Genomic DNA, 26432 nt, shown 5'->3' on the forward strand with positions numbered 1-26432 from the left:
GCCTTTTGGCCTCAAGAACGCAGAGGAATCTTGTTTCTTTAATACTTACGACAGCGCTGCAAATCTTCTCTTCTGACCCGCGAGAACTAGCACTGACTTTATGGCTCTCATTCCAAAATCATAATGGTCCTAGATTACAGTAGAAACACGAAAGGAAGGGGAAAAAAACACAAAGACAAACGTAAGACATCAACAAAAAAGCAAAACAAAAGTTTTCAGAATGTCAAAGCTATGAACATAGTTCTAAACATTAACATGAACAGTTACAGTATGTATTTGATATTTAACTGAAATGTTCAACTGTTTTAACTGAAATTTTCAACTGTTTTAACTGAAATGTTTGTAATGTTACTCTTAGAAAAAATGGTTCCAAAAGTGTTCTTCGACTGTCCCTGTAGGAGAAAGTTTTTTTGGTTCCAGGTAGAACCTCTCTAGAAAGGGTTCTTCATGGAACCAAAAGGGTTCTACCTGCAAACAAAAAGAGTTATTCAACGCGTTCCCCTATGGGGACAGCTGAAGAACCCTTTAAGGTTCTAGATATCACCTTTTTTTCTAAGAGTCTATGTAAGTCCAACCTGCTGAGACAGCTGCTTGCTGGCGAGCTGGTAGAGGTTGACGATCTTCCTGGACAGTGATTTGGCTGATTTGAAGCCCTCAGAGAACAACATGATCTCAGCAATCAGGTCAAAGTCAGGTACCATCATAGAGACAGGCCGGAACAGGGACTTTAGGTTGTCAGGGAGATCCACTCGACCTTTGCAACTGAAAGAGAGAGGTCAACTTGAAAGCCATGGCAAATAGAAATCAAGCCGGATGGACATAAGAAATAGATGGTTGAGGGTAGAGGAAAGACAGGAGTAAATGCAAACAAAATAGAACTATTGTAAAATAGACTGTGAACATAAAATGTACATAGTATGTATGAACTGGAAATACAGGCCTAAGCATTGTTGTTGACTAGTTTGCTCCAATTGGGTTAGGGGTGGTAGGGTTGGAGGGTAATAAATAAAATAAAATAGTTTTTTTAAAGATGTATATATATATCATATTTATTGATATGTATGTATGTGTATCTGTATGTATTTATATGTGTATGTATGTGTGTGTGTATGTATGTACAGTACCAGTCAAAAGTTTGGACACACCTACTCATTCCAGGGATTTTCTTTATTTTTACTATTTTCTACACAGAATAATAGTGAAGACATCAAAACTATGAAATGACACATATGGAATCATACAGTAACCAAAAAAGTGTTGAACAAATCAAAATATATTTTATATTTGAGATTCTTCAAAGTAACCACCCTTTGCCTTGATGACAGGTTATTAACGCTTATAAAAGGTTAATAAAAGAGTATGAACTTAAACTAAACATGACATATCACGTTACCCTGGATTCATGGTGATGAAGAATCCACATGAGGCGTTCAGTCGGATATCTCTTCCCTCGAACATAAACCTTTGGTAAAAACAGTAAATATCGAATACATTTGACGAATTAACCTAAACTATTCACCTGTTCAGTTAAACCAATATAAAATAAAAAACTTTCAAGCCATAAAAATACAAATCAGTCTAAAGAATACGGTAAGTTCCAGAGGCATACCGTAAACTGTGACTATGCATGGCAGCCTTAATGGACTGAAGCTGAGCAGCGATGACTGACAACACCTCTACGTTGATACGGTTAAACTCATCAAAACAACACCAGGAACCAGACTGCACCATGCCAGAGAACAGCTTCCCCATCATCTGGTAAGGGAATGTCACAGAGAGAGACAACATTAACTCACAGTATACAGTCAAATGTATACATCTACTCCACTTCTTCAGTTTCTACAACTGATGCAATGAGCTTGAACAAACATATTTCAATGCATCAAAAGTACAATAGCTATAAAGTTATAATGAGAATAGAAATGTCCATGACTACCTTATAGTCTAGACTGTCAGAGCAGTTCAGTACTAAACAGAACTTTCCAAGCGCCTGCAAAGGAAAACAACATCAACATGGTTTTACTTCCTGTAAATACAGTATCAGCTTAAATACAGAGCTACAAGGATATCAGTGACAGTGGTTTCCCAAGAGTGTGGACATTCTCTTTTTCTACTGCTGGCATTTTCAGGTCCACACACTGACTAACTTACTAAATACTTCACAGGTTTTTCTCCTAACTTCAGTGACAGGTCCTTACCTTGGCCAGGTCCTTACCTTGGCCAGGTCCTTGACGGTCTCTGTCTTGCCTGTTCCAGAGGGTCCGGCGGGTGCGCCCCCCAGATGGAGGCTCAAGGCCCCGGTGAGGGTCAGCCAGCATCGGTCAGTGAGCGGCGTGATGACCAGTCGAGGAGAACAGCCCAGGTACTCGTAGCCATACATGAAGGAAGCCTGGGCATGGACCACGTAACACAGAGAGGTGCTGTCATACCAGACATATTGAAGCTGCCTGAAACCAACAGAACCAATGGCAAAAAAATGTGATCAACAATCATCTCAAACTCAGAAAATTTGACAAAACATGCTCAGAAGTCCTAGCCTGATCCTAGATATATTTAGCCTAAAAATAGGAGTTATTCTGATCGTACACAGCACAAAAAGATCTGGAACTAATCTATATAAGGCCAGGTATTTCAAGAAAAAATCTATACTAGCAGTAGCAACTATGATCAAAGCTGTGACCTTGTCCACTCGAAGTCGTCGACACTGGTGATGCGGTTCTGGAGGAGATGGCTGAGGATGTCTCTACAGTGAACCAGGATTGTGAGCAGGGCCTCTAGGGTGGCCTGCTGGTGACAGGGCAGGGGCTCGGACACAAGGTCAGCCAGCTCCTCCACATTGTGGATCACCTGCTGCTTCACCACCACCATGCTCTCCAGCTGCCTCTCACTGCTGAAGCTTTCCTGGCAGTCCTTAGTGAACATGATCTGGGTCTAGGGGACAGAGGGTTAAGGAGGGATTTTGGTAGCCTGGGTACTAGCCTGATTCTGCTCTCTTACCAACTCCTTATGGAAATGTCATGCCAAAATATTTGGTTTGACAATGACAGGAATAGAGTTGGCAAGAGCACAAACAGATCTGGGACCAGGCTATAGAAGGAGACAACAGATCTGGGAGCAGGCTATAGAAGGTGACAGCAGATCTGGGACTAGGCTATAGAAGGAGACAACAGATCTGGGACAAGCCTAAAGAAGGAGACATCAGATCTGGGACCAGGCTATAGAAGGAGACAGCAGATCTGGGACCAGGCTATAGAAGGAGACAACAGATCTGGGACCAGGCTATAGAAGGAGACAACAGATCTGGGACCGGGCTATAGAAGGAGACAACAGATCTGGGACCGGGCTATAGAAGGAGACAACAGATCTGGGACCGGGCTATAGAAGGAGACAACAGATCTGGGACCAGGCTAAAGAAGGAGACAACAGATCTGGGACCAGGCTAAAGAAGGAGACAACAGATCTAGAAGGAGACAACAGATCTGGGACCAGGCTATAGAAGGAGACAACAGATCTGGGACCAGGCTATAGAAGGAGACAACAGATCTGGGACCGGGCTATAGAAGGAGACAACAGATCTGGGACCAGGCTGGGACCAGGCTATAGAAGGAGACAACAGATCTGGGACCAGGCTATAGAAGGAGACAACAGATCTGGGACCGGGCTATAGAAGGAGACAACAGATCTGGGACCAGGCTATAGAAGACAACAGATCTGGGACCAGGCTATAGAAGGAGACAACAGATCTCTAGAAGGAGACAACAGATCTGGGACCAGGCTATAGAAGACAACAGAGACTATAGAAGGAGACAACAGATCTGGGACCAGGCTATAGAAGGAGACAACAGATCTGGGACCAGGCTATAGAAGGAGACAACAGATCTGGGACCAGGCTATAGAAGGAGACAACAGATCTGGGACCGGGCTATAGAAGGAGACAACAGATCTGGGACCAGGCTATAGAAGGAGACAACAGATCTGGGACCAGGCATGTGTTTAGAACACATGTTGGACACAATGTAAGAAGACGGTGTGAAAAGTCTGATGGTCTCACATTGACTTTGGTCTTAAGTTTTCCTTGGCTGTTGATGTAATTTTGACAGGGTAACAGTCACTACATTCATCAGCCTAGTGAACAGGAACTGGAGGACGACGATACACTGTTTAACACATGGTGGGACTTCCCCAATTGTGTAGGTGGATAGTAATAAGTCCTGTCATATTCCTGTTAAATCTATACGTTGCAATGGTAACTTACCACGGTGAGAACGACCTGTCCGGGGTGAGAGAGGACCCATTTCTTAAAGTTCTGAGGATTCCATTCTGACACTCCTATCTTCAAGCGCCTGAAATGATTTGAAACATGATTATTGTATCAGGCTAAAAGTTCCCTTGGATATACTGTATCAACACCTTTTGAACAGGAAAGAAAAAGCTACATGCAAAATGGTTACTGTACCTTTTCACTGTGTTGTACATTGCTGTTTCCACATTTCCCATCCATTGCTCCACTGGCCCACGTATTTGAACATTTCTAAAGAATCAAAAGAGAAGAAAGAGTTGTTCTGGGAATCTCGGTAACAGAAGAAAAAACATGAATTAAGCCTAAATGTAAATGTTTCCATTTGGTTTATTATCATGATTCGACTATTTACTTTGGCATGGTCACAGTTTCACCCTCGGCTGAACGTATGCTTGCCACCACATGGTGAATCCTAGCTTGTTCCTGGATGTTCAGGTGACGGATGTTGCTGAAGCATTTTACAAGATGAGGCTTAAAAGTGTTGTAGAGAATGGATTGAATTAAATTGATTGAATAAAAGTACATATTGTTTGAAAGTTGTGAATGAAAATGTCAACATTTTGCACAAGCTTTTACAGCCCAGCTAATCTGTCCATCACCCAGCTCGCTCTCTGTCTAACCGTCTGGTTTCACAGCGCCTCAGAATGGAACTTGAATGAAAGCCTATGGCAGGAAGAAACAACCACTGGGTTTAATTGGCTGATCTCTCAATTCATCACCATCTAGCATAACCCTTTGATTAACCTCCCCTACATTGTGGACTTCATAGCGCGAGCAGCTCAAAGATTTAAACAAGGAAGTGAGTTCCCAAAAATCTGTTAAAAATAGTTTTCATGTATACAGTACCAGTCAAAGGTTTGGACACACCTACTCATTCAAGGGTTTTTCTTTATTTTCTTTACTATCTTCTACATTGTAGAATAATAGTGAAGACATCAAAACTATGAAATAATATATGGAATCATGTAGTAACCAAAAAAGTGTTAAACAAATCAAAGTATATTTTAGATTCTTCAAAGTAGCCACCCTTTGCCTTGATGACAGCATTGCACACTCTTGGCATTCTCTCAACCAGCTGTTGAAAAACAAATGATAGTCCCACTAAGCACAAACCAGATGGGATGGAGTATTGCTGCAGAATGCTGTGGTAGCTATGCTGGTTAAGTGTGCTTTGAATTCTAAATAAATCACTGACAGCGTCACCAGCAAAGCACCCCAACACCATCACACCTCCTCCTCTATGCTTCACGGTGGGAACCACACATTCCGAGATCATCCGTTCACCCATAATAATTAATTATTTTCCTGTTGTAGCAAACTGGCTCAAATTAAGATCCTACATCTGTAGCAGGCTCGCTCCATCTCCCGCCTCGATTTTAAACACACCCCATTCAAGTCCCACTTTGAAACACTGTTACCAGTCTCTATATGCGGTAGTAATTGAGCCTGGAGACGAGGTTACAGCTCAGCTAGACCCTACAGACAGGAAATTAAGTGCATTGTGCTTTTGAGAGTCTGCTGTATAAAAGTGAAATATTAACTTCCAGCTGCTGCTTATGTTATTTTCTTTTTAAAGAGAGTCATTTCTTCTTGGATGGTTAGCTAACACTATGAGATGGGAACCTGAATGGCGTTGGGATTTTTGCTCTGTGACAGAACATCCAGTAGTTCCTCATTGCTGAGGAAGTAGAATCTTGCGAAAACTGATCTTTTGGATTCAAAATAATCCTGCAGAAAACGAAACAAACAGTCAAGTATTGAAATAAACAGCAACTCTGAAAGTAACTAGGATAACATAAATGTTGTGTGAGAGTTGCAAATGAAAATGTCAAAGGTTTTACAGCCCAGCTGACCCTAAAGACAGGAAATTAAGTGCATTGTCCTTTTGAGAGTCTGCAGTATCATGTGGTATGCTAGCCTGGGTTCCAGTCTGCTGTATCATGTGGTATGCTAGCCTGGGTGCCAGTCTACAGTATCATTAGGTATGCTAGCCTGGGTTCCAGTCTGCTGTATATTGTGATATGCTAGCCTGGGCTCCAGTTGGTTTCTACTCATTACGGAATTGCCATGTTTGAGATGACAATGAATGACAAGGAGTTGACAAGATAGCAGAAATATTCTGACACCCAGGCACCCTAACTCCCTCCAGTACCTCCAGACATTTCTGTATTTTTTCCAGGTGGACGTTGCCAGCCTGCAGCATCTCCAGGACCCCAGGGGCGGTAGCTGCTCTCAGGGCATTAGGCCTGTCATCTGTCCTCCTCATGATCTCCTTCCATGATTGATCCACCTGCAGGAACACCTTGGCCTCCGCTGGGAGCTGTCTAATAGGATGAGGTTCATTCATTTCAAGTCAGAAAAGTACATATTTTGGATTCATTCAATAATTTCTTTGGTACTGTGAGTCTTCTTAAAGGCCAAATGCAGTCAAAAACGTGTTTTACATATACACTATTTCCACACTATGAAGTTGGAATAATACTGTGAAATTATGATAATGCCCTGTAAAAGCTGCTTGATAAGACCGACTGAAATTTTAGCCTGTTTTGGTGGGTTGGAGTTTTTGCCTGCCTGTTGACATCACCATGCAGTAAATGAGTTAATAGACCAATAAAAAAAGAGTTCCAGTTTCCCCCTCCCCACTCAGACCACTCACAGAAATTGCCCTTTGCTAGGAAGCTATTTTTGTTTATTTTTGAAAACAATCACAGTAAGGTTTGATTGTTACCCAGAAATTATTAGATACTGAGATAAAAACGGCTCCATTGGACCTTAAACCTACTCCAGGTAGATATCTACTCCATATTATATCAGATGATATGACTACATGGTGCAAGGTATGTCTTTAAAGTGCTGTCAAAAGAACAATTCCCGAAATCATCAACCAGAAGCCTATGTAATAATTAAAATATACTGAACAAACATATAAACGCAACATGTAAAGTGTTGATCCCATGTTTCATGAGCTGAAATAAATGATCCTGTCACACCCTGACCATAGTTTGCTTTGTATGTTTCTATGTTTTGGTTGGTCAGGGTGTGATCTGAGTGGGCATTCTATGTTGGATGTCTTGTTTGTCTATTTCTATGTCTGGCCTGATATGGTTCTCAATCAGAGGCAGGTGTTAGTCATTGTCTCTGATTGGGAACCATATTTAGGTAGCCTGGGTTTCACTGTGTTTGTGGGTGATTGTTCCTGTCTCTGTGTTTTGCACCAGATAGGGCTGTTTTGAGTTTTCACATTTCATTGTTTTTGTAGTTTATTCATGTATAGTTTTCCTTTATTAAACAAACATGAATCATCATCACGCCGCATTTTGGTCTGCCTCTCCTTCAACTAAAGAGAACCGTTACAGATCCGTGAAATGTCCATATGCACAAAGAAATGATTGATCTCAAATTTTGTGCAGAAATGTGTTTACATCTCTGTTAGTGAGCATTTCTCCTTTGCCAAGATAATCCATCCACCTGACAGGTGTGGCATAACAACAAGCGGATTAAACAGCGTGATCATTACACAGGTGCCCCTTGTGCTGGGGACAATACAAGGCCCGTAAGATGTGCAGTTTTGTCACACAACACAGTGCCACAGATGTCTCAAATTCTGAGGGAGCGTGCAATTGGCATGCTGACTGCAGGAATGTCCACCACAGCTGTTGCAAGAGAATGTAATGTTCATTTCTCTACCATAAGCCGCCTCCAACATCGTTTTAGAGAATTTGGCAGTACGTCCAACCGGCTTCACAACCACGTGTAATCACGCCAAACCAGGACCTACACATACGGCTTCTTCACCTGTAGTTTCTCCTGAGGCCAACCACCAGGACAGCTGATGAAAGTGAGGAGTATTTCTGGCTATAATAAAAATCTGATTGGCTGGGCCAGTGGATGGGCCTATGCCCTCCCAGGCCCAACCATGGCTGCTCCTGTCACGTTGGTTATAAGGATCGGACCAAGGCGCAGCGTGGTATAGGTACATTCTTATTTATTAAAAGAATGAAACACTGAACAAAATAACGACACGTGAAGCTATACGAATAGCGCATACAGGCAACTAAACATAGAACAAGATCCCACAAACACCAAAGGAAAATGGCTACCTAAATATGATCCCCAATCAGAGACAACGATAAACAGCTGCCTCTGATTGGGAACCATATCAGGCCACCATAGACATACAAATCACCTAGACCTACAAAAACCCTAGACATACAAAAATCCCTAGACAATCAAAAACTAGCGTACCCACCCTAGTCACACCCTGACCTAACCAAAATATAAAGAAAACATAGATATCTCAGGTCAGGGCGTGAAAGCGCCCTTGCCCAGTCATGTGAAATCCATAGATTAGGGCCTAATGAATGTATTTATTTATATTTCACTGATTTCTTCATATGAACTGTAACTCAGTAAAATCGTTGAAATTGTTGCGTTTATATTTTTGTTCAGTGTAGATATATTGTCAGCAGCAGATGAAACACAAGACAATACAATAAACAATACAAACCAAAGTGCCATGACACACACCTCATCCGTTAATACAACACACACAGGTAAAACTACAATAGCTGCCTTGCCTCTGAATCCCTCCAGCAGAGAAGATAGGCTCCAGGTAGAGCCATCTCTTCTGACACATGACCCACTCCTCCAGGGTATGTGAGAACTGGTTCAGCTTCCTCTCCCATTCATCTATCAGATACTAAACAAGAGAGAGATCACATTGTCATCACACACAATAATACTAAGCCTGGTCCCAGGTCTGTTTGTTCTGTCTTGCCAACTCCTATGGTCATTGTTATGCAGTGTGGAATGACAATGTCCATAGGAGTTGGCAAGACAGAACACACAGTTCTGGGACCAGGCTAACGAATACCACCTTGTCCCCCAACAACTGACAAAACCACAAGATTCAGAGAACTTAACTTATTTCTCTTCTTGAAATAACAGTGATTCCATTATGTACAAATATTATACAGTATTTCTCAAATGTATTTATATATTTTGATTGAATCTTTATTTAACCATTAATTCACCTTTATTTAACTAGACAAGTCAGTTAAGAACAAACTCATATTTACAATGACGGCCTACCCTGGACCCCACTCAGGGTTTGAAGCAAAAGACGGATTTCTAGAATCTATGATATGAAAAGGGGCAATATTTATTCAAATCATGTTATTTTTAACGAATCATGAAGTCTCTCCGGTCACATTTGAATGACACCTGACCTTGATAGGCTCAGCGTAGCGGGATGCCTTGATGCTCATGATAGTGGTCTGACTCTCTTCCAGCTGTGCCATGACGTCGTCTGCCGAGGCGATGATTTTCACCGTGGATGCGTCAGATTGGTGGGTGATCAGACGGAAGTCTGTGTTCCTCCACAGGTCGATCACTTTGTACAGGATGCTCTCTAAAGTGGCCTCATTGGTGGCAGTAGTGGAGATGTCCCCTATCGAACCACTTTGCTGAAGAATCTGCATACATGTCACAGAGGGAAATTTTGAATTTAATTTTACGTTCAGATTATAGTAATTTAGTAAATGCTCTTATCCAGAGCCACTTACAAATAGTGGATTCAACTAAAGTAGGTAAAAAAAAAAAAACATATCATGATCGCAATGTTAGAACTTAGAAATGGCCCCGAACGTGATTTTAGATATTTTTTCCAGAAATTCTTAGAAAAGCAAGGTAGATATTTTATTGCTACCATCTAAAGATGCCATACCTTTATGTCTAATAGGTTTCCAAGGGTGAAGTTATCCTCTTTGGTGAAGAATTGTCCGATATAGCTCTGGATGTCTTCCCAGTGTCTCTGACGGAGATAAGGGTTCCTGAGAGCCAGGACGATGGGCAGACAAAGCTTGAAGTCCATCACCTTCTGCTTCAGAATGGGAACTATGTTGTTTTCAGGTAAACCTGAATGACAAAGAAAACAATGTGTATTAGTTGTTTCACATATATTAATTCCTTTACATTCAACCCATCATTTAACACAGCAACACTTGTGATAACACGGAACCACCTGACATGACATGGTGATGAATCCCAACAATAATGATCCTAAAATATCACTCAGAGACCTTTCTCTAACATGTAGATGGTCTGTGTAAAGCGGCTGACATCATTTTGCAGATCGTCCACATTGAGCAGCTCGAAGGTGGTGGTTCTCCAACGGCTGTAGTGTTTATCCCATTCCTTCTGCATCCCCCAGAGCATCTTCCTCAGCGTCAGGGCATAGTCCACCTCAGACAGCTCTGCCTCCACTTCGGCAGCGTTAGAACCACGGCCCTGCTTCATGCGGACCACAGTGGAGATCTTCTTCATAGAAAAAGAGTTTCTCAGGAGCTCTCCGTAGCTAGTGTAGCTGTATGCCTTATTGGAGTAGATGGCCACCTCCTCCGAGAGAGCCTGGAGGATCTCATTGGCCACTTTGGGAGACGTATAGGAGCAAAGCAGGATGGGATTGTTCACCTGGGAAATAAGAGATTTGTGACATCTTTAAGCCTGGTCCTACATCTGTTGTCCGGCCATTGGCAGTATGAACAGGTGTGAGACCAGGCTAGGCAGCTTTGTCAGAAAGAGGAAATCATAGATACACACATGTTAAAACACAATCAAGAATAATGACTCTTATTGAGTATTAAGGAGGGAGAAAAGCACAACAACTGCTGAAAGATCAACCGTACCTTCATTTTAACCAGAACAAGCTCATATCTGAGTTGATTTAAGTGTTTGCCCAGATCAACGCTGAACTTGAAGATGTTGTCATCCCTCTTGGTTTCACATATCATGACAGTGGATTTGAGATGCTGGAAGCTGGGGACGAGGTGCTGGTACAAAGCCAGCTCCTCAGGAGAGATAGTGATCTGGTACTCTTTAGCCATACTATAGAGCTGGATGAGGAACTGATACTGTCTTTCCAGAGTTGGAATCTGCACAGATATCCGACTCAGGAAGGTCAGATGCTCAACAAACTCTTCCACTGTAAAAATGTCTTTATCCAGCTTTTTAAGAGCTCCTCTGATCACCTGATTGAACAGATTGAGAGAGGAAAGTATAACCGAAAAGTAGTACCGGTCAAAGCACTCATCAACGCAATTACAATAACTTCAAAATATGAATAGCCTGAACATGAATTATGCATGAAGTCTAAAGTTTACTTCATGACTGTAGGTAGAGTATCTGGTATTTAGACGCGCTTAAACAACAACACTAACAAAAACTATGGTATACTAATGTACTATTTAACAAACCTCCATCAGTTCCAGATTCTTCTTCTTTACAATGGAGGGGAGCATGGAGTGAATGGTAAAGATGAGAGCCTCTGGGTAGGGCAGGCAGTTTGACTGGTACTGGTGACACCTGACCAGGATCATGTTGACACGGGTCTCAGTCTCTATCCTTTTCATTAGCCTGATGCTCTCTGTGTGCACCGCCAAGATGGCCTTGATATCCTGGGGAGACCATTTCTCCCCGGCCAAGAACCCATCCATGTCAGTCAACATGGCTGTCTCCACCATATCACAGAACTTCTCTAGCCTCTGACAGTGCTTCTCCACTCCCTGCATCCCTCGCTGGACGGTACTGAGGATGTCCGACAGCTGGAAATCAACAAACACATCAGATGTGTATCACCTGTATCAAGGTCTATGTCATATGTCAACAAACCATATTTAGAATATAGAAAAACATGTCAAACTAGTAATAGGTAAGTGACAAACAACTACACTTCTATGGAAAATAACTATTCAAAAAGTATCTCAATTAATCCCACAGTGACCCTCCACAGTGACCCTCCACAGTGACCTCCACAGTGACCTCCACAGTGACCTCCACAGTGACCTCCACAGTGACCCTCCCTCCCCCAGCACTTTTTATTTTATATGATACAATGACTATGACGTAAAAGCCAAAGACTTGTGAGAAAATTACAAAGGGTCAAAGATCATACTCCCAAAAAATGCTAACCTCCCCTGTTATTGTAATAGTGATAGGTTAGCATATCTTGGGGCTATGATATTTGGCCTGTAACTTTCTTACTTATCATTCATTATTCACGATTCATTCAGGACTATCCGTAATCATGGTAGCATCCACATTAATGTAGAAGTATTAACTCCAAAATTACACAATAAAATATTACCATTCATTTCTATCGGGCACAAAATAATCTCAAACACAACCAAAACAAACAGCAAATGCATCCAACAAGTTGTACTTGTAGCCATTGAGTAGGAATATGGGACCAAAGACTATTGAGAGCATTTTGACAGGCTGCATCACCACTTGGTAAAGCAGCCCCAAGGCACCTGACTGTAAGGCTCTCCAGAGAATGGTGAGTACGGCCCAGTACATCACTGGGGCAGAGCTCCCTGCCATCCAGGATCTCTGTGTCAGAGGAACTTTGTTTTATTTAACCTTTATTTAACTAGGCAAGTCAGTTAAGAACAAATTCTTATTTGCAATGGCCGGCCTACCACGGACGATGCTGGGCCAATAGTGCGCCGCCAGTTGTGATACAGCTTGGAATCAAACCAAGGTCTGTAATGACGCCTCTAGCACTGAGATGCAGTGCCTTAGACCACTGCGCCAGTCAGGAGCCCAACAAATTGTCAAAGACTCCAGTCACTCAAGCCAAACTGTTCTCTCTGCTACCACACCACAAGCGGTACCAGTGCACCAAGTGGGGAACCAACAGGACCCTGAACAGCTTCCACCCCCATGCCATAAGACTTCTAAACCAGGCTGCTAAATAGTTCATCAAATGGTTACCGGGACAACCTGCATTGACACTTTTTTGAACAAACTGTCTTTGAACAAACACTGACTCTATGTACACACACACACAAGTCTCTACCCAAACACTCGCACATACTTACACGCTGACATCCCAACACACACATACACACTACTGTACATATATCCACACACACATAACATGCGCAAACATGCTTACTGATGACACTCACACACTCACCATATACACTGCTGCTACAGCTCAATCTATTATCTATCCTGTTGCCTAGCCACTTTGTCCCTACCTACCTACAGTATACAGTGCATTCGGAAAGTATTCAGACCCCTTGACTTTTTACACATTTTCTTACATTACAGCCTTATTCTAAAATCGATTACATTGATTTTTTCCCCCTCATCAATCTACACACAATAAAACATAATGACAAAGCAAAAACAGGTTTTTATAATACTTTTTTGCAAATTTATTGCAAATAAAAAAACTGAAATATCACATTTACATACTGTAAGTGTTCAGAGCACCTTTGGCAGCAATTACAGCCTCATGTCTTTTTGGGTATGACGCTACAAGCGTGGCACACCTGTATTTGTGGAGTTTCTTCCATTCTTCTCTGAAGATCCTCTCAAGCTCTGTCAGGTTGGATGGGGAGCATCGCTGAACAGCTATTTTCAGGTCTCTCCGGAGATGTTCAATCGGGTTCAAGTCCGGGCTCTGGCTGGGCCACTCAAGGACATTCAGAGACTTGTCCCGAAGCCACTTCTGCGTTGTCTTGGCTGTGTGCTTAGGGTCATTGTCCTGCTGGAAGGTGAACCTTCGCCCCAGTCTGAGGTCCTGAGGGCTCTGGAGCAGGTTTTCATCAAGAATCTTTCTGTACTTCATTGTTTATTTTTCCCTCGATACTGACTAGTCTCCCAGTCCCTGCCGCTGAAAAACATCCCCACAGCATGATGCTGCCACCACCATGTTTCACCATAGGGATGGTGCCAGTTTTACTCCAGACGTGACACTTGGCATTCAAGCCAAAGAGTTTAATCTTTGATTTTATCAGACCAGAGAATCTTGTTTTTCATGGTCTGAGAGTCCTTTAGGTGCCTTTTGGCAAATTCCAAGCAGGCTGTCATGTGCCTTTTACTGAGGAGTGGCTTCCGTCAGGCCACTCTAACATAAAGGCCTGATTGGTGGAGTGCTGCAGAGATGGTTGTCCTTCTATAAGGTTCTCCCATCTCCACAGAGGAACTCTGGAGCTCTGTCAGTGTGACCATCGGGTCCTTGGTCACCTCCCTGACCAAAACACTTCTCCCCCGATTGCTCAGTTTGGCATGGGAGGCCAGCTCTAGGAAGAGTCTTGTTAGTTCCAAACTTGCCATATTGCACACAGGATGCATGTTTTGTATTTTTTTGTATTCTGTACAGGTTTCCTTCTCTTCACTCTGTCAATTAGGTTGGTATTATGGAGTAACTACAATGTTGTTGTCCATCCTCAGTTTTCTATCACAGCCATTAAACTCTGTAACTATTTTAAAGTCACCATTGGCCTGAGCGGTTTCCTTCCTCTCCGACAACTGAGTTAGGAAGGACGCCTGTATCTTAGTAGTGATTGATAGTATTAATATTGATACACCATCCAAAGTGTAATTAATAACTTCCCCATGCTCATAGGGACATTTAATGTCTGCTTTTTTTGGTCCATCTACCAATCGATGCCCTTCTTTGTGAGGCATTAGAAAACCTCCCTGGTCTTTGTGGTTGAATCTGTGTTTGAAATTCACTGCTCGACAGATAATTGTATGTGTGGGGTACAGAGATGAGGTATGCAATTTATTATGTCTTGTTAAGCACATTTTTAATCCTGAATTTATTTAAGCTTTCCATAACTAATGGTTTGAATACTTACTGACTCAAGACATTTCAGCTTTGCTTTTTTAATTCATTTGTAAAAATGTCAAAAAATATAATTCTACTTTTTTAAAAATAATTATAATTTGTAACCTTTATTTAACTAGGCAAGTTAGTTAAGAACACATTCTTATTTTCAATGACAACCTAAGAACTAACTGCCTTGTTCAGGGGCAGAATGACAGATTTTCACCTTGTCAGCTCGGGGATTCGGTCTTGCAACCTCTCGGTTACTAATCCAATTGTCACGCCCTGACCTTAGAGCCTTTTTATGTGTCTATTTGGTTTGGTCAGGGTGTGATTTGGGGTTGGCATTCTATGTTTTGTTATCTATGATTTTTGTATTTCTATGTTTTGGCCGGGTATGGTTCTCAATCAGGGACAGCTGTCTATCGTTGTCTCTGATTGGGAACCATACTAAGGTAGCCCATTTTCCCTCCTTTCTTTGTGGGAAGTTGACTTTGTTTAGGGCACATAACCTTTAGCTTCACGGTTTGTTTTTGTAGTGTTTATTGTGTTGTTCGTTGCCATTTTCCAAATAAAGACAAAATGGACTCTCACCACGCTGTACCTTGGTCCTCTTCTTTTAACGGCCGTGACACCGGCCGTGCTCTAACCACTAGGCTCTAACCACTAGGCTCTAACCACTAGGCTCTAACCACTAGGCTCTAACCACTAGGCTCTAACCACTAGGCTACCTGCCGCCCCAACTTTGACATGATGGGGTATTGTGTGTAGGCCAGTCTAAATATTATCCATTTTAAATTAAGGGTATAACTCAACAAGAATTTTGAAAAAGTCAAGGGATGTGAATACTTTCTGGAGGCACTGTAAGTAAGCATTTCACTGTAAGTCTACACCTGTTATTTATAAAATATGTGACAAATACATTTTGATTTCATATTTTGTGTGGTTCTACTAATAAAACTCGGGAAAACATACAGTTTATTAGGCTACAGATGAAATAAGTTATGATGAACATCACAGGGTGGTGAAAGTTGATGAGCTTCATGCTGCTTTCCAATAAATATAGTCTTATTCTGATCGATGCTTGGCTGTCGTTTGACAAATAGAGCGCATTCCAAGACCAGAGTGGGCACTTTTGCTATATAACGCAACAGTTTTTGTGTCAAAAACTATCAGTAACATTGAAAACGCCATGGAAATCCATTTAACATCTATTTTTTATTCGGTACATGGGAATTTAACAGCAAGTGTTATATTTTTATGCTTTTTATCCGCAACAAGTCAATTTGATGGAAACACATCTCTGGTGGGAAAATGTGAAAATTGTTTTTATGCAGATGATTTCTTTTGGAATGAAAATCTGTTGCCAATTGGATGGAAACCTAACTGTGAAATGTGGTTGTCGTACCTAGCTACCTTAAATGCACTAACTGTGTAAGTCTCACTGGATAAGAGCATCTGCTAAGAGCATGTAACGGAGAACAGCTCCACCTACGACGCGTATAACACATGATTCGATGATGCTGGTGTGATAGTGTGACATGCCATTCAGGTGACATGTGTACGTGTGAGATGCGTATACGTGTCACTGTGAGTGCTGCATAGTTACGTACATCAGACTGGAAAGCGGGATCTGTCCCCAGTAACAGCTCCAGCTCAGGCCATGGTCGGAGATGTTGGTCTCTTTCCTTCTCCAGCTCCTCGTCAACAGACAGTTTCAGGTCAAACACAGGGGGCGAGTGCAAGTCCAGGAGGTTAGGGTCTTGGTTGAAGGATGTCTGTTTGGCTGAGTGAAATCAATGTAATTAATATATTAGGGCAAATGTGTAACTGTAAAACAGTTAGAGATAATTGTTACAATCCAGTGCTTATTACATTTCTGTAGATTACTAATTATTCATGGATGTGTCGCAAATGGCACCTTATTCCCTATACCCAGTCAAAAGTTTGGACACACCTACTCATTCAAGGGTTTTCTATATTTGTACTATTTTCTACATTGTAGAACAATACCAAAGCCATCAAAACTATGAAATAACACATATGGAATCATGGTGTCACCAAAAAAATGTGTTAAACAAGTCAAAATATATTTTATATTTGAGACTTTTCAAAGTAGCCACCCTTTGCCTTGACAGCTTTGCACACTCTTGGCATTCTCTCAACCAGCTTCAGCTGGAATGCTTTTCCAACAGTCTTGAAGGAGTTCCCACATATGCTGAGCACTTGTTGGCTGCTTTTCCTTCACTCTGCGGTACAACTCATCCCAAACCATCTCAATTGGGTTGAGGTTGGGTGATTGTGGAGGCCAGGTCATCTGGTGCATCACTCCATCACTCCCCTTCTTGGTCAAATAACCCTTACACAGCCTGGAGGTGTGTTGAGTCATTGTCATGTTGAAAAACAAATGATAGTCCCACTAAGCGTAAACCAAATGGGATGGCATATCGCTGCAGAATGCTGTGGTAGCCATGCTGGTTAAGTATGCCTTGAATTCTAAATAAATCACTGACAGTGTCACTAGCAAAGCACCCCCACACATCACACCTCCCCCTCCATGCTTCACGGTGGGAACCACACATTCCGAGATCATCCGTTCACCTACTCTGCGTCTCACAAAGACACGGCGGTTGGAACCAAACATTTGCACATTTGGACACAGCAGCAATTCGACCATGAAGGTTTGATTCACGCATTCTCCTCTGAACAGTTCATGTTGAGATGTGTCTGTTACTTGAGGTCTGTGAAGCATTTATTTGGGCTGAAATTTCTGAGGCTGGTAACTCTAAGGAACTTATCCTCTGCAGCAGAGATAACTCTGGGTCTTCCTTTCCTGTGGTGGCTCTCATGAGAGAGAGTTTCATCATTTTTGCAACTGCACTTGAAGGAACTTTCAAAGTTATTGAAATTTTACAGATTGACTGATCTTCATGCCTTAAAGTAATGATGGACTGTCATTTGTCTTTTCTTATTTGAGCTGTTATTGCCATACTATTGACTTGGCCTTTTACCAAATAGGGCTATCTTCTGTATACCACCCCTCCTGTACCTTGTCACAACACAACTGATTGGCTCAAATGCAATAAATTCCACAAATTAAATGTTTAACAAGGCATTAACTGTTCATTGAAATGCATTCCTGGTAACTACCTCATGAAGCTGGTTGAGAGAATGCCAAGAGTGTGCAAAACTGTCATCAAGGCAAGGTGTGGCTACTTTGAAGAATCTCAAATATAAAATATATTTTGATTTGTTGAACACATTTTTGGTTACTACACTTTTCATAGTTTTGATGTCTTCACTATTATTCTGCAATGTAGAAAATAGTACAAATTAAGAAAAACCCTGGAATGAGTAGGTGTGTCCAAACTTTGACTGGTACTGTATGTAATTAAGGTGTTTTAGTTTTTTATAACTTTGCAGAAATTTCAAAAAAACAGTTTTCGCTTTGTCCTTATTGTGATGTCATTATGGGGTATTGTGTGTAGATTGATGAGTTTAAAAAAGCATGTTAAAATAAGGCTGTAACGTAAAACAAAATGTGGAAAAAGTCAAGGGGTCTGAATACTTTCCGAAGGCACTGTATGCTGCATGTAGGGAATAGTGTGCCATCTGGGACACAGTCCATTACCGTCTAGCAAAGCTCTGCACTTTAAAACAGCATAATACTTATGAACCTACAGTATTTACAAAACAACAAGGCTGTGAATTTAAATATTTAGAGAATGTCTTACCAATGACTTGTTCAAATCCTTGTAGCACCTGTTGAATGTGCAGTGTGAAGTCATCAAGACAGGGATAGATGGTTAGCTTCACTCGTTTGCTGGGCGAACTAGGAGAAGGAAAACAACAGCATCTGTGTAATATAATCACTTCACTGACTGAGCTGACTGACAGATTAGCAGAAAAACACTAGCTGATGTTTGTGAAATTCATACATTTTCCTAATAGAGGAACATGGAGCGATACAGTTTATTGTAATATATAAGTGAAGTCATACCGCCATGGAGTCTCCTCACGGGAAACCTCTTTATCTTTCTCTGTATCTAGGTTGAGAAAACACTAAGCTTCAGCAGACATTTAAGTTCGAACACCTTAGTTCATAATATCTATTTTAGTTGTTTTTTTTACTATAAATGGGATTCACCTTTTGTGTCGACTTCAGAGTGGAGCTCTGTTGTGGCTGTCCCTTTGGCTGAGACATCATCTGTCATTGGCTGGTTCACAGGTGTGACTGTAAGCAGGACGTTCACTTCAAATACAGCCTGGATCTCTTCTTTAGGCTCTTCCCTTTTAAAATCTGGTAGCATCTAGAAATGTAATCTCAGTTAACCCAGAACTAAAGTTTGTCCACGAGAGATTACTAGAAAATGTGATACTACAAGTCAATTTAGTATTACAAGTGACGCATTGTTTAGTGATGTTTACATGTTTCTGACCACATTGGCACAATAGATAAAAGCTGATCTACCTTGTTAACAAGCTGTGGTCGGCCTTGGCTGTGTGAAGAAAGTTTATGCGCCGCATTACGACCAGTTGGCTCTTTGAAAATATTTATGTAAGGTCCACTTGCATCCATCCTTGCCATTTTTCTAGAGAGTACACAGGCAAATATTTCAACATCGCAAGCATGCTAAGTAAACTCACTGACAAATGCCATAACCTTACTATATTTCCATTAAAAACCACTTACTTTGTCTTTTGTCTTCTCTCTTTCACTCCATTAGTGTTAGAGGACTCTCGGAGGAACAACAGAAGGAGTTGAACTGCAGATCTGACCAAGACACAGAGCATCTCTTCAAACATTCTGTCTATCAGGTTGAGGAAGTGGCTGAAGCGACACAAGAGGATCCGCCACTCAGCCACCTCAGCATACAGCGGCCTGTTGGTCGACTGAGAGGACAGAGGGAGGAACAGTCTCTCTGCACCGTGGACCTCTGCTGCCTGACAAGACAAAAGACAGTACAATGACATATTGAATATATCTTATTCAATATAAAATGTCTCAGAGTAGGAGTGCTGATCTGGGATTAGTTTAGCCTTTTTGATCATATTGACTATTATAAACTGGGTGGTTCAAGCCCTGAATGCTGATTGGCTGACAGCCGTGGTATATCAGACCGTATACCATGGGTATGACAAAACATTCATTTTTACTGCTCTAATTAAGTTGGTAACCAGTTTATAATAGCAATATGGCACCTTGGGATTTGTGGTATATTGCCAATATACCACGGCTAAGGGCTGTATTCAGGCACTCCTCCGCATTGCATTGTGCATAAGAACAGCCTTTACAACTTGGTATATTGGCCATATACCACACCCCCTCTTGCCTTATTGCGTAAAATATTCCATGGATCTGATCCTATATCAACACTCCGCCTCTGAGGTTCTTTATGAATTAGGGCTCAGATCTGTTTGTGTTGTCATGCCAAACATCAAAACCAGGGTAGATCAGCAGAGGATAGTGACAGAGATGTGTTTTCAGGACTCTTAAATGACATGTCCTCGTAACAATCTAAAGAACTAATAGAGTGTACCTTCAGACAAGCTGCGCGAATCAAAGTGGCAACTTTGTGGTGAAGGCAGTGAAGTTGTCTCAGTGCTACAGCACATTGTTGGGTCTGGGCCTCACAGAAGCCTATCAAGGAGTATGTGGTGGATTTATCCAACTAGATAGAATAAACAAAAACATGTTATTAGAAAGGAGTTGAAAACAAGATAGTTATCCCAAAAAAAACATGGCCCTACCTTTGTTAAAACAATGGCACCGTCAGAATCCCCATATCTTGTCTTGTCACTGGCCATCTCAAAAAGTCCTTTGATTTCAACCAGACATCTCAAGAAGATGTCATCAGTAAAAAAAAGACCTTTGGATAATATTTCCCTAAAAAAAAAAAATGGATTACAAAAGATAAAATTCAAAAGCTCTTAAGTTCTATTTGAAAGGTATTTTATAGTATGGAGACAAAGAAATGCAGAACAAGAAGAACAAGAAGAAGACAAGGCAACAATGGCCTTCCCGAGACTTATTATAAGACAAATGAAATATCATGTGGCACGTAATATTTGATCAACACTCACTTAGCTTTTTTGGTCTTTGAGTGGCATACTGTGACCTTCCAGATTGTAAATGCCTTCCAAATTCTACAGAGAGCAAAAAGTTCATAGTAAAACTGGATTACAGTATTTTACGGTATTACATCACATACTTTCCACATACACATATCAGATACACACTTTTCATCATCCTTCTATAAGAACGACCATACAAACCTGAATTTTGCAAACAATGGCAACTTGAAGATTTTGAAAAACAGTTCTCTTTCAGAAAGCCAGTCTATTACAGACATGATTTCACCACTTCTGTCCTCCAAAACAGACACCTATAAAATAAAACGGAGTGAAGTGGACTCTTTGGGATGGTTTCCTGGACACAGATTAAGCCTAGTCTTGGACTAAAATTAAAAACACGTTGAAGAATCTCCATTGAACATGCCAGGGCTCATGTTAGTAGGAGAGCTGATCTAGGATCAGTTTCACTGTTTAGATTATAATTCATAGGATTAGATGGATAGATCCTAGATCTGCACTCTTGCTTTGAGATGCTTTGTGGATACAGGCCCAGGACTAGGCTTTACTTGTGTTCTGGGAAACCTGCCCATAAAATAGGAGTAAATTATGTGTGCATCCCAAATAGTAACAAAAGCCATATATAGTACACTACTTGTGTCCCTTGTCAAAAGTTGTGCACTATACAGGGAATAGCAATCTATGGGTGCGTTCGTAAATTCAATCTGGAGTGCCAGAGTGCGCTCTGTGCATTCGTAAATTCAACCTGGGGTGCCAGAGTGCGCTCTGTGCGTTCATAAATTCAGAGCGTTGTCAGATTGTCCATTCGTAAATTCAGAGCGTTTCGTTCTCCGATCGTTCAGAGCGCACACTGGAAGCTCTGGCGGAGGAGTAGGGTTCTGTCCTCACAACCGAAGTCAAGCACCTAAACTAACTGGCTAACGTTGGCTAGCTTGCTAGCTACTTCCAGACACAAATGAGAGAAAAAAATCTCAATCTAACCATTTTACTCGCCCTAGCAGACGTGGTTAGGATGTTTTCATGTTATCTAGAGGGTTGGTGACGGTAACCGTGCTGCTGGCAACATTTTATTTACACTTTTTTGCCGACGTTTACTGACACCGGCCATATTCAACGGGTGTTGAGCATTCGTAAATTCATCAGTTATTCTGCGCTCTGGCATACTAAGAAGAGAGTGCTCTGAAATTGGAGTAGATAGCCAGAGTGAATTTACTAACGTAGCCTATGTATTTTCACCAACGTTTAACAGTTCAACCGTGAACTAGTTGAACTGACCTTGAATATGCATGAAGCGCTGACGGTCCAGTACTGACAGCTCTGTTTAGCTATCTGGACAGAAACCACCTGAAGATCATAGGGGTTGGGCTGGATCTTGAGGTCACCTCTGTTCCTCATCAGACAGTACACATACTCTCCAGGATCCTTTTTAGTCCCCTCAGGGATTTCCTGCACAACATCCACAAGGAAGTTAGATTTGCATTGATTAAAATTATGATTATGAAGACGTATGCCAATGATTACAAAATATCTGTAGTGTATTTTTTTTTTAAACAACACACAATTTAACTGTTATACTTATATAAGCCTAGTCTTGGACTAAAATTTAAAAAATATATATATGTAAAATATAAAAACCGTGGACTGCAGAGACTCAATGATAAAGTTCACATCAATTGATCATATAGGCTAGTAGCTAAAATGGTGGAGACCAACCTGTATGTTCTGTGTGCATGCTTTTGCTATTCTCCTGTCAGGAATCTCAGTGGACCAGCCCAGTTTTCCTCTCAATCTGATTATGTGGCTCACAACACAGTCATTGTCAGGCTCTGTTGGGAACCAACAATGTACAATAATTATGCTACGTCTAATGTCCTCACCCTGACATGTAGGCTATGTACAGAATAGCCTACATTAAAAAAGCTAAGTGCAGCAAAAAAGCTTAATCAACCAGTTCCGAGTAACTGTTTCGGGGTAATCTACCTTTTGCATCGAAGCGGACGTCTTTCACTCTCTGTCCTTTATAGTTCCATGTGTCGGGGATCATTGAGGCTTCACACGTGTGTTTAATTGGTTCAATGACCCCTCTTTTCAGACACAGTGGCTCCTGCTTTCTGGGCTGGAACATGCAGCCAACTAGAGAAACAGAAATGTTGCACGCACAATGATTTTGCTTACAAAATCCATTAAAATGCAACAAATGAGGATGAGACTCACTTTTCTTAATGCTCCTTCCATGTAAAGGAGACCTGGACACATTTGATGATAGTGCATTTTCAGTGGGAAATTCTCCCACACCTGATAATTTACTCAATTTTATACATGATCTGTTGACATGTTTGTTTTTCTTTAGTAACCTGTAAAAATGACAAAAATGTACAAATCCATACTGACAAGTAGCTAAGTTTCTTATCGAATTCAAAATACCATTTTTCTATATAATTGACAAACTTACATAGAAATGTAATTCTCTTCTTTTTCCTTGACATTCTTCCTGTGGAGTAAAGTATCAATCCTTGGTGGAAGTTCATTGGATCCTTTTCCTGAAGAAGAGCCTGGAGACTGCTGGAAGTTTGAAACCGTCAGATGCTGAAAATCTCACATTAGCTAGCGTTATAATGACATAAACTGGAAGACTATTTCATTAGTTAGCCAGATCCATGGAATACATGTTACAATATCAGGGTTGGGGAGTAATGGATTACATGTAATCGGTTACATGTAAGGGATTACAAAAAAACGGCAACTGTAACCCCTTACGTTACCAGCAAAAATACTGTAATCAGATTACAGATACTTGTTAAAAATTAGATGATTACTTCGAGGATTACTTTTAAATTCAGAAAGGATGTTTGCGAAAAAAAATCTTTGACACTCCTGTTTTCTCAATGAAATGCAAATCAGCATTGAAAAAAGGTGCAATTCAGAGACCACTATGATGACACACCAAATGTGTTTGATGGATCGTGGGAAGAGCAGAAATGGGCTTTTGTAGGCTACAGTTCAAGCTATGTCTTCCAATGCTGAGACTGCTGTCGGCATCCAAAGATGATCCAACTTGAATAAACGCTTGGTGGTAAGGTTGACACCAGTGGTGTAGTCTACGGCGAAACGTATATCATTTACAATTGATATCTACATAGCGCATTGATGTGAATCACACTGCTGCTCTCTCATTTAGATATTTGCGCCTTACGAATTGTGGTTGTTGTGGATGGCTGTTCACAAATCTAAATGTGTATTTGAACCGAATAATGGTTGAATTCAAGAAGTTTAAGCTGCCAATCAATCATTGTTTTTGAAACTTGTGGACAGCCAGTGAAAAATGCACTCTTGCAACAGCTGCATATTGAGGATCCCAGCCTATGGAAGAAAAGTGGAGCTTTCATTGCTCAATCTAATTCATGTTGATAAAAATAAAAATCCATAGGCCTAATGGACACAGTTTTGATAGACTTAAAGGGGCAATCTGTACTTCCATATTTATAAGTCTTATTGGAGTGATTGGAATTCCAAAAGACCTTGGATTTTAATGTAAAGATATAATTGAATCGTATTATTATATGTAGCAGAAAGCGATGGGTTAGAAGAAGCCTACATAACCAACCCATAAAGTAAAATGCAACTTCTATATATGGCCAGCTATGTAAACTTTAACATTGATTTATACTGCAATTGGTAACATACAGTACCAATCAAAAGTTTGGACACACCTACACTACCAGTTAAAAGTTTTAGAACACCTTACTCATTCAAGGGTTTTTCTTAATTTTTTATATTTTCTACATTGTAGAATAATAGTGAAGACATCAAAACTATAAAATAACACATGGTGTCACCAAAAAAGTGTTAAACAAATCTAAATATATTTTATATTTGAGATTCTTCAAAGTAGCCACCCTTTGCCTTAATGGCAGCTTTCCACACTCTTGGCATTCTCTCAACCAGCTTCACCTGGAATGATTTTCCAACAGTCTTGAAGGAGTTCCCACATATGCTGAGCACTTGTTGGCCGCTTTTCCTTCACTCTGCAGTATAACTCATCCCAAACCATCTCAATTGGATTGAAGTCGGGTGATTGTGGAGACCAGGTCATCTGATGCAGCACTCCATCACTCTCCCAAACCCGATGGGATGGCGTATCGCTGCAGAATGCTGTGGTAGCAATGCTGGTTAAGTGTGCCTTGAATTCTAAATAAATCACCAGCAATGCACCCCCACACCTCCTCTATGCTTCACGGTGGGAACCACACATGCGGAGATCATTCGTTCACCTACTCTACGTCTCACAAAGACACGGCTGTTGATGTTGAGATGTGTCTGTTACTTGAACTCTGTGAAGCATTTGGTCTGCAATTTCTGAGGCTGGTAACTCTTAATGAAATTATCCTCTGCAGCAGAGGTAACTCTGGGTCTTCCTTTCCTGTGGCGGTCCTCATGAGAGACAGTTTCATCACAGCGATGGTTTTTGGGACTGCACTTGAAGAAACTTTCAAAGATCTTGAAATCTGGATTGACTGACCTTCATGTCTTAAAGTAATGATTAACTGTCATTTGTCTTTGCTTATTTGAGCTGTTCTTGCCATAATATGAACTTGGTCTTTTACCAAATAGGGCTATCTTCTGTATACCACCCCTACCAGTCACAACATAACGTATTGGCTCAAACACATTAAGAAGGAAAGGAATTCCACAAATGAACTTTTAACAAGGCAAACCAGTTCATTGAAAAGCATTCCAGGTGAAGCTGGCATTCCTCATGAAGCTGGTTGAGAGAATGCCAAGCGTGTGCAAAGCTGCTATTGCAACAACACATCATCAGTAGGGTAAAACTAACCAGTCTCACGACGGTACTTTGAAGAATCTATTTTGATGTAACACTTTTTTGTTTACTACATGATTCCATATGTGTTATTTCATAGTTTTGATGTCTTCACTAATCCAAAAGTTACATTACTGATTACAATTTTGCACAGGTAACTAGTAACTATACCGGATTACATTTACAAAGTAACCTACCCAACCCTGACAGTATAAAGGTATCGCAGTTGCTAGCTAAATGTGTAATTCATCATGGATGAAAACGACAACGTCGTCAGCTGGCTAGCTAGCTAAGGACACTGGCTAAGCTAACTGACAGCTCTTGTTAGCTACTTACATCCATTATCAACTGCCAGGTTCAACATCAAAATGTCAGAAGTTGATATTCTCAAATAATTCACTCATTTTCTGTATGAACTGTTCAAGTGGTTAGCTAGCTATCTCATTGTTCATCAACAAAGTGCAACAAGAGATCCGTGGACTTGGCTTGAAAGCACTGGCAGTTGTTGTAACAAGTTGCTTGGCAACGTTCTGATGAGTGAACGAACACGTGATTGGAACCCAGAGATTCACAGGAGGCCTAGTAGTCACAGTACGCCT

General features: G+C 41.1%; 1 protein-coding gene across 1 annotated transcript in view; it reads right to left on the minus strand.

The window, feature by feature from the left end:
- LOC112255802 (dynein axonemal heavy chain 6) overlaps nucleotides 1-23141 on the minus strand; it is a 57733-nt gene extending 34592 nt beyond the window's left edge. Inside the window, exons 1-31 of the mRNA XM_042326242.1 lie at nucleotides 22995-23141; nucleotides 22728-22840; nucleotides 22290-22460; nucleotides 21198-21307; nucleotides 21006-21068; nucleotides 20673-20808; nucleotides 20462-20593; nucleotides 19615-19865; nucleotides 19393-19513; nucleotides 19069-19231; nucleotides 18922-18967; nucleotides 18656-18753; nucleotides 16535-16707; nucleotides 11554-11901; nucleotides 10987-11328; nucleotides 10381-10771; nucleotides 10026-10216; nucleotides 9529-9774; nucleotides 8839-8999; nucleotides 6453-6624; nucleotides 5924-6028; nucleotides 4653-4771; nucleotides 4457-4531; nucleotides 4256-4343; nucleotides 2681-2931; nucleotides 2216-2447; nucleotides 1937-1990; nucleotides 1610-1755; nucleotides 1394-1462; nucleotides 576-762; nucleotides 50-129 (exon numbers count right to left, since the gene is read on the minus strand). Of these exons, the coding sequence (XP_042182176.1) occupies nucleotides 50-129; nucleotides 576-762; nucleotides 1394-1462; nucleotides 1610-1755; nucleotides 1937-1990; nucleotides 2216-2447; nucleotides 2681-2931; nucleotides 4256-4343; nucleotides 4457-4531; nucleotides 4653-4771; nucleotides 5924-6028; nucleotides 6453-6624; nucleotides 8839-8999; nucleotides 9529-9774; nucleotides 10026-10216; nucleotides 10381-10771; nucleotides 10987-11328; nucleotides 11554-11901; nucleotides 16535-16707; nucleotides 18656-18753; nucleotides 18922-18967; nucleotides 19069-19231; nucleotides 19393-19513; nucleotides 19615-19865; nucleotides 20462-20593; nucleotides 20673-20808; nucleotides 21006-21068; nucleotides 21198-21307; nucleotides 22290-22460; nucleotides 22728-22840; nucleotides 22995-23139 (4979 nt within the window). The 5' untranslated portion in view covers nucleotides 23140-23141. The remainder of the gene's footprint in view (nucleotides 1-49; nucleotides 130-575; nucleotides 763-1393; nucleotides 1463-1609; nucleotides 1756-1936; nucleotides 1991-2215; nucleotides 2448-2680; nucleotides 2932-4255; nucleotides 4344-4456; nucleotides 4532-4652; nucleotides 4772-5923; nucleotides 6029-6452; nucleotides 6625-8838; nucleotides 9000-9528; nucleotides 9775-10025; nucleotides 10217-10380; nucleotides 10772-10986; nucleotides 11329-11553; nucleotides 11902-16534; nucleotides 16708-18655; nucleotides 18754-18921; nucleotides 18968-19068; nucleotides 19232-19392; nucleotides 19514-19614; nucleotides 19866-20461; nucleotides 20594-20672; nucleotides 20809-21005; nucleotides 21069-21197; nucleotides 21308-22289; nucleotides 22461-22727; nucleotides 22841-22994) is intronic.
- Between the last annotated feature and the right edge of the window lie 3291 nt (nucleotides 23142-26432).

This window comes from Oncorhynchus tshawytscha, linkage group LG08 (genome assembly GCF_018296145.1).
Source record: "Oncorhynchus tshawytscha isolate Ot180627B linkage group LG08, Otsh_v2.0, whole genome shotgun sequence".
In the NCBI taxonomy this organism is placed as follows: domain Eukaryota; kingdom Metazoa; phylum Chordata; class Actinopteri; order Salmoniformes; family Salmonidae; genus Oncorhynchus; species Oncorhynchus tshawytscha.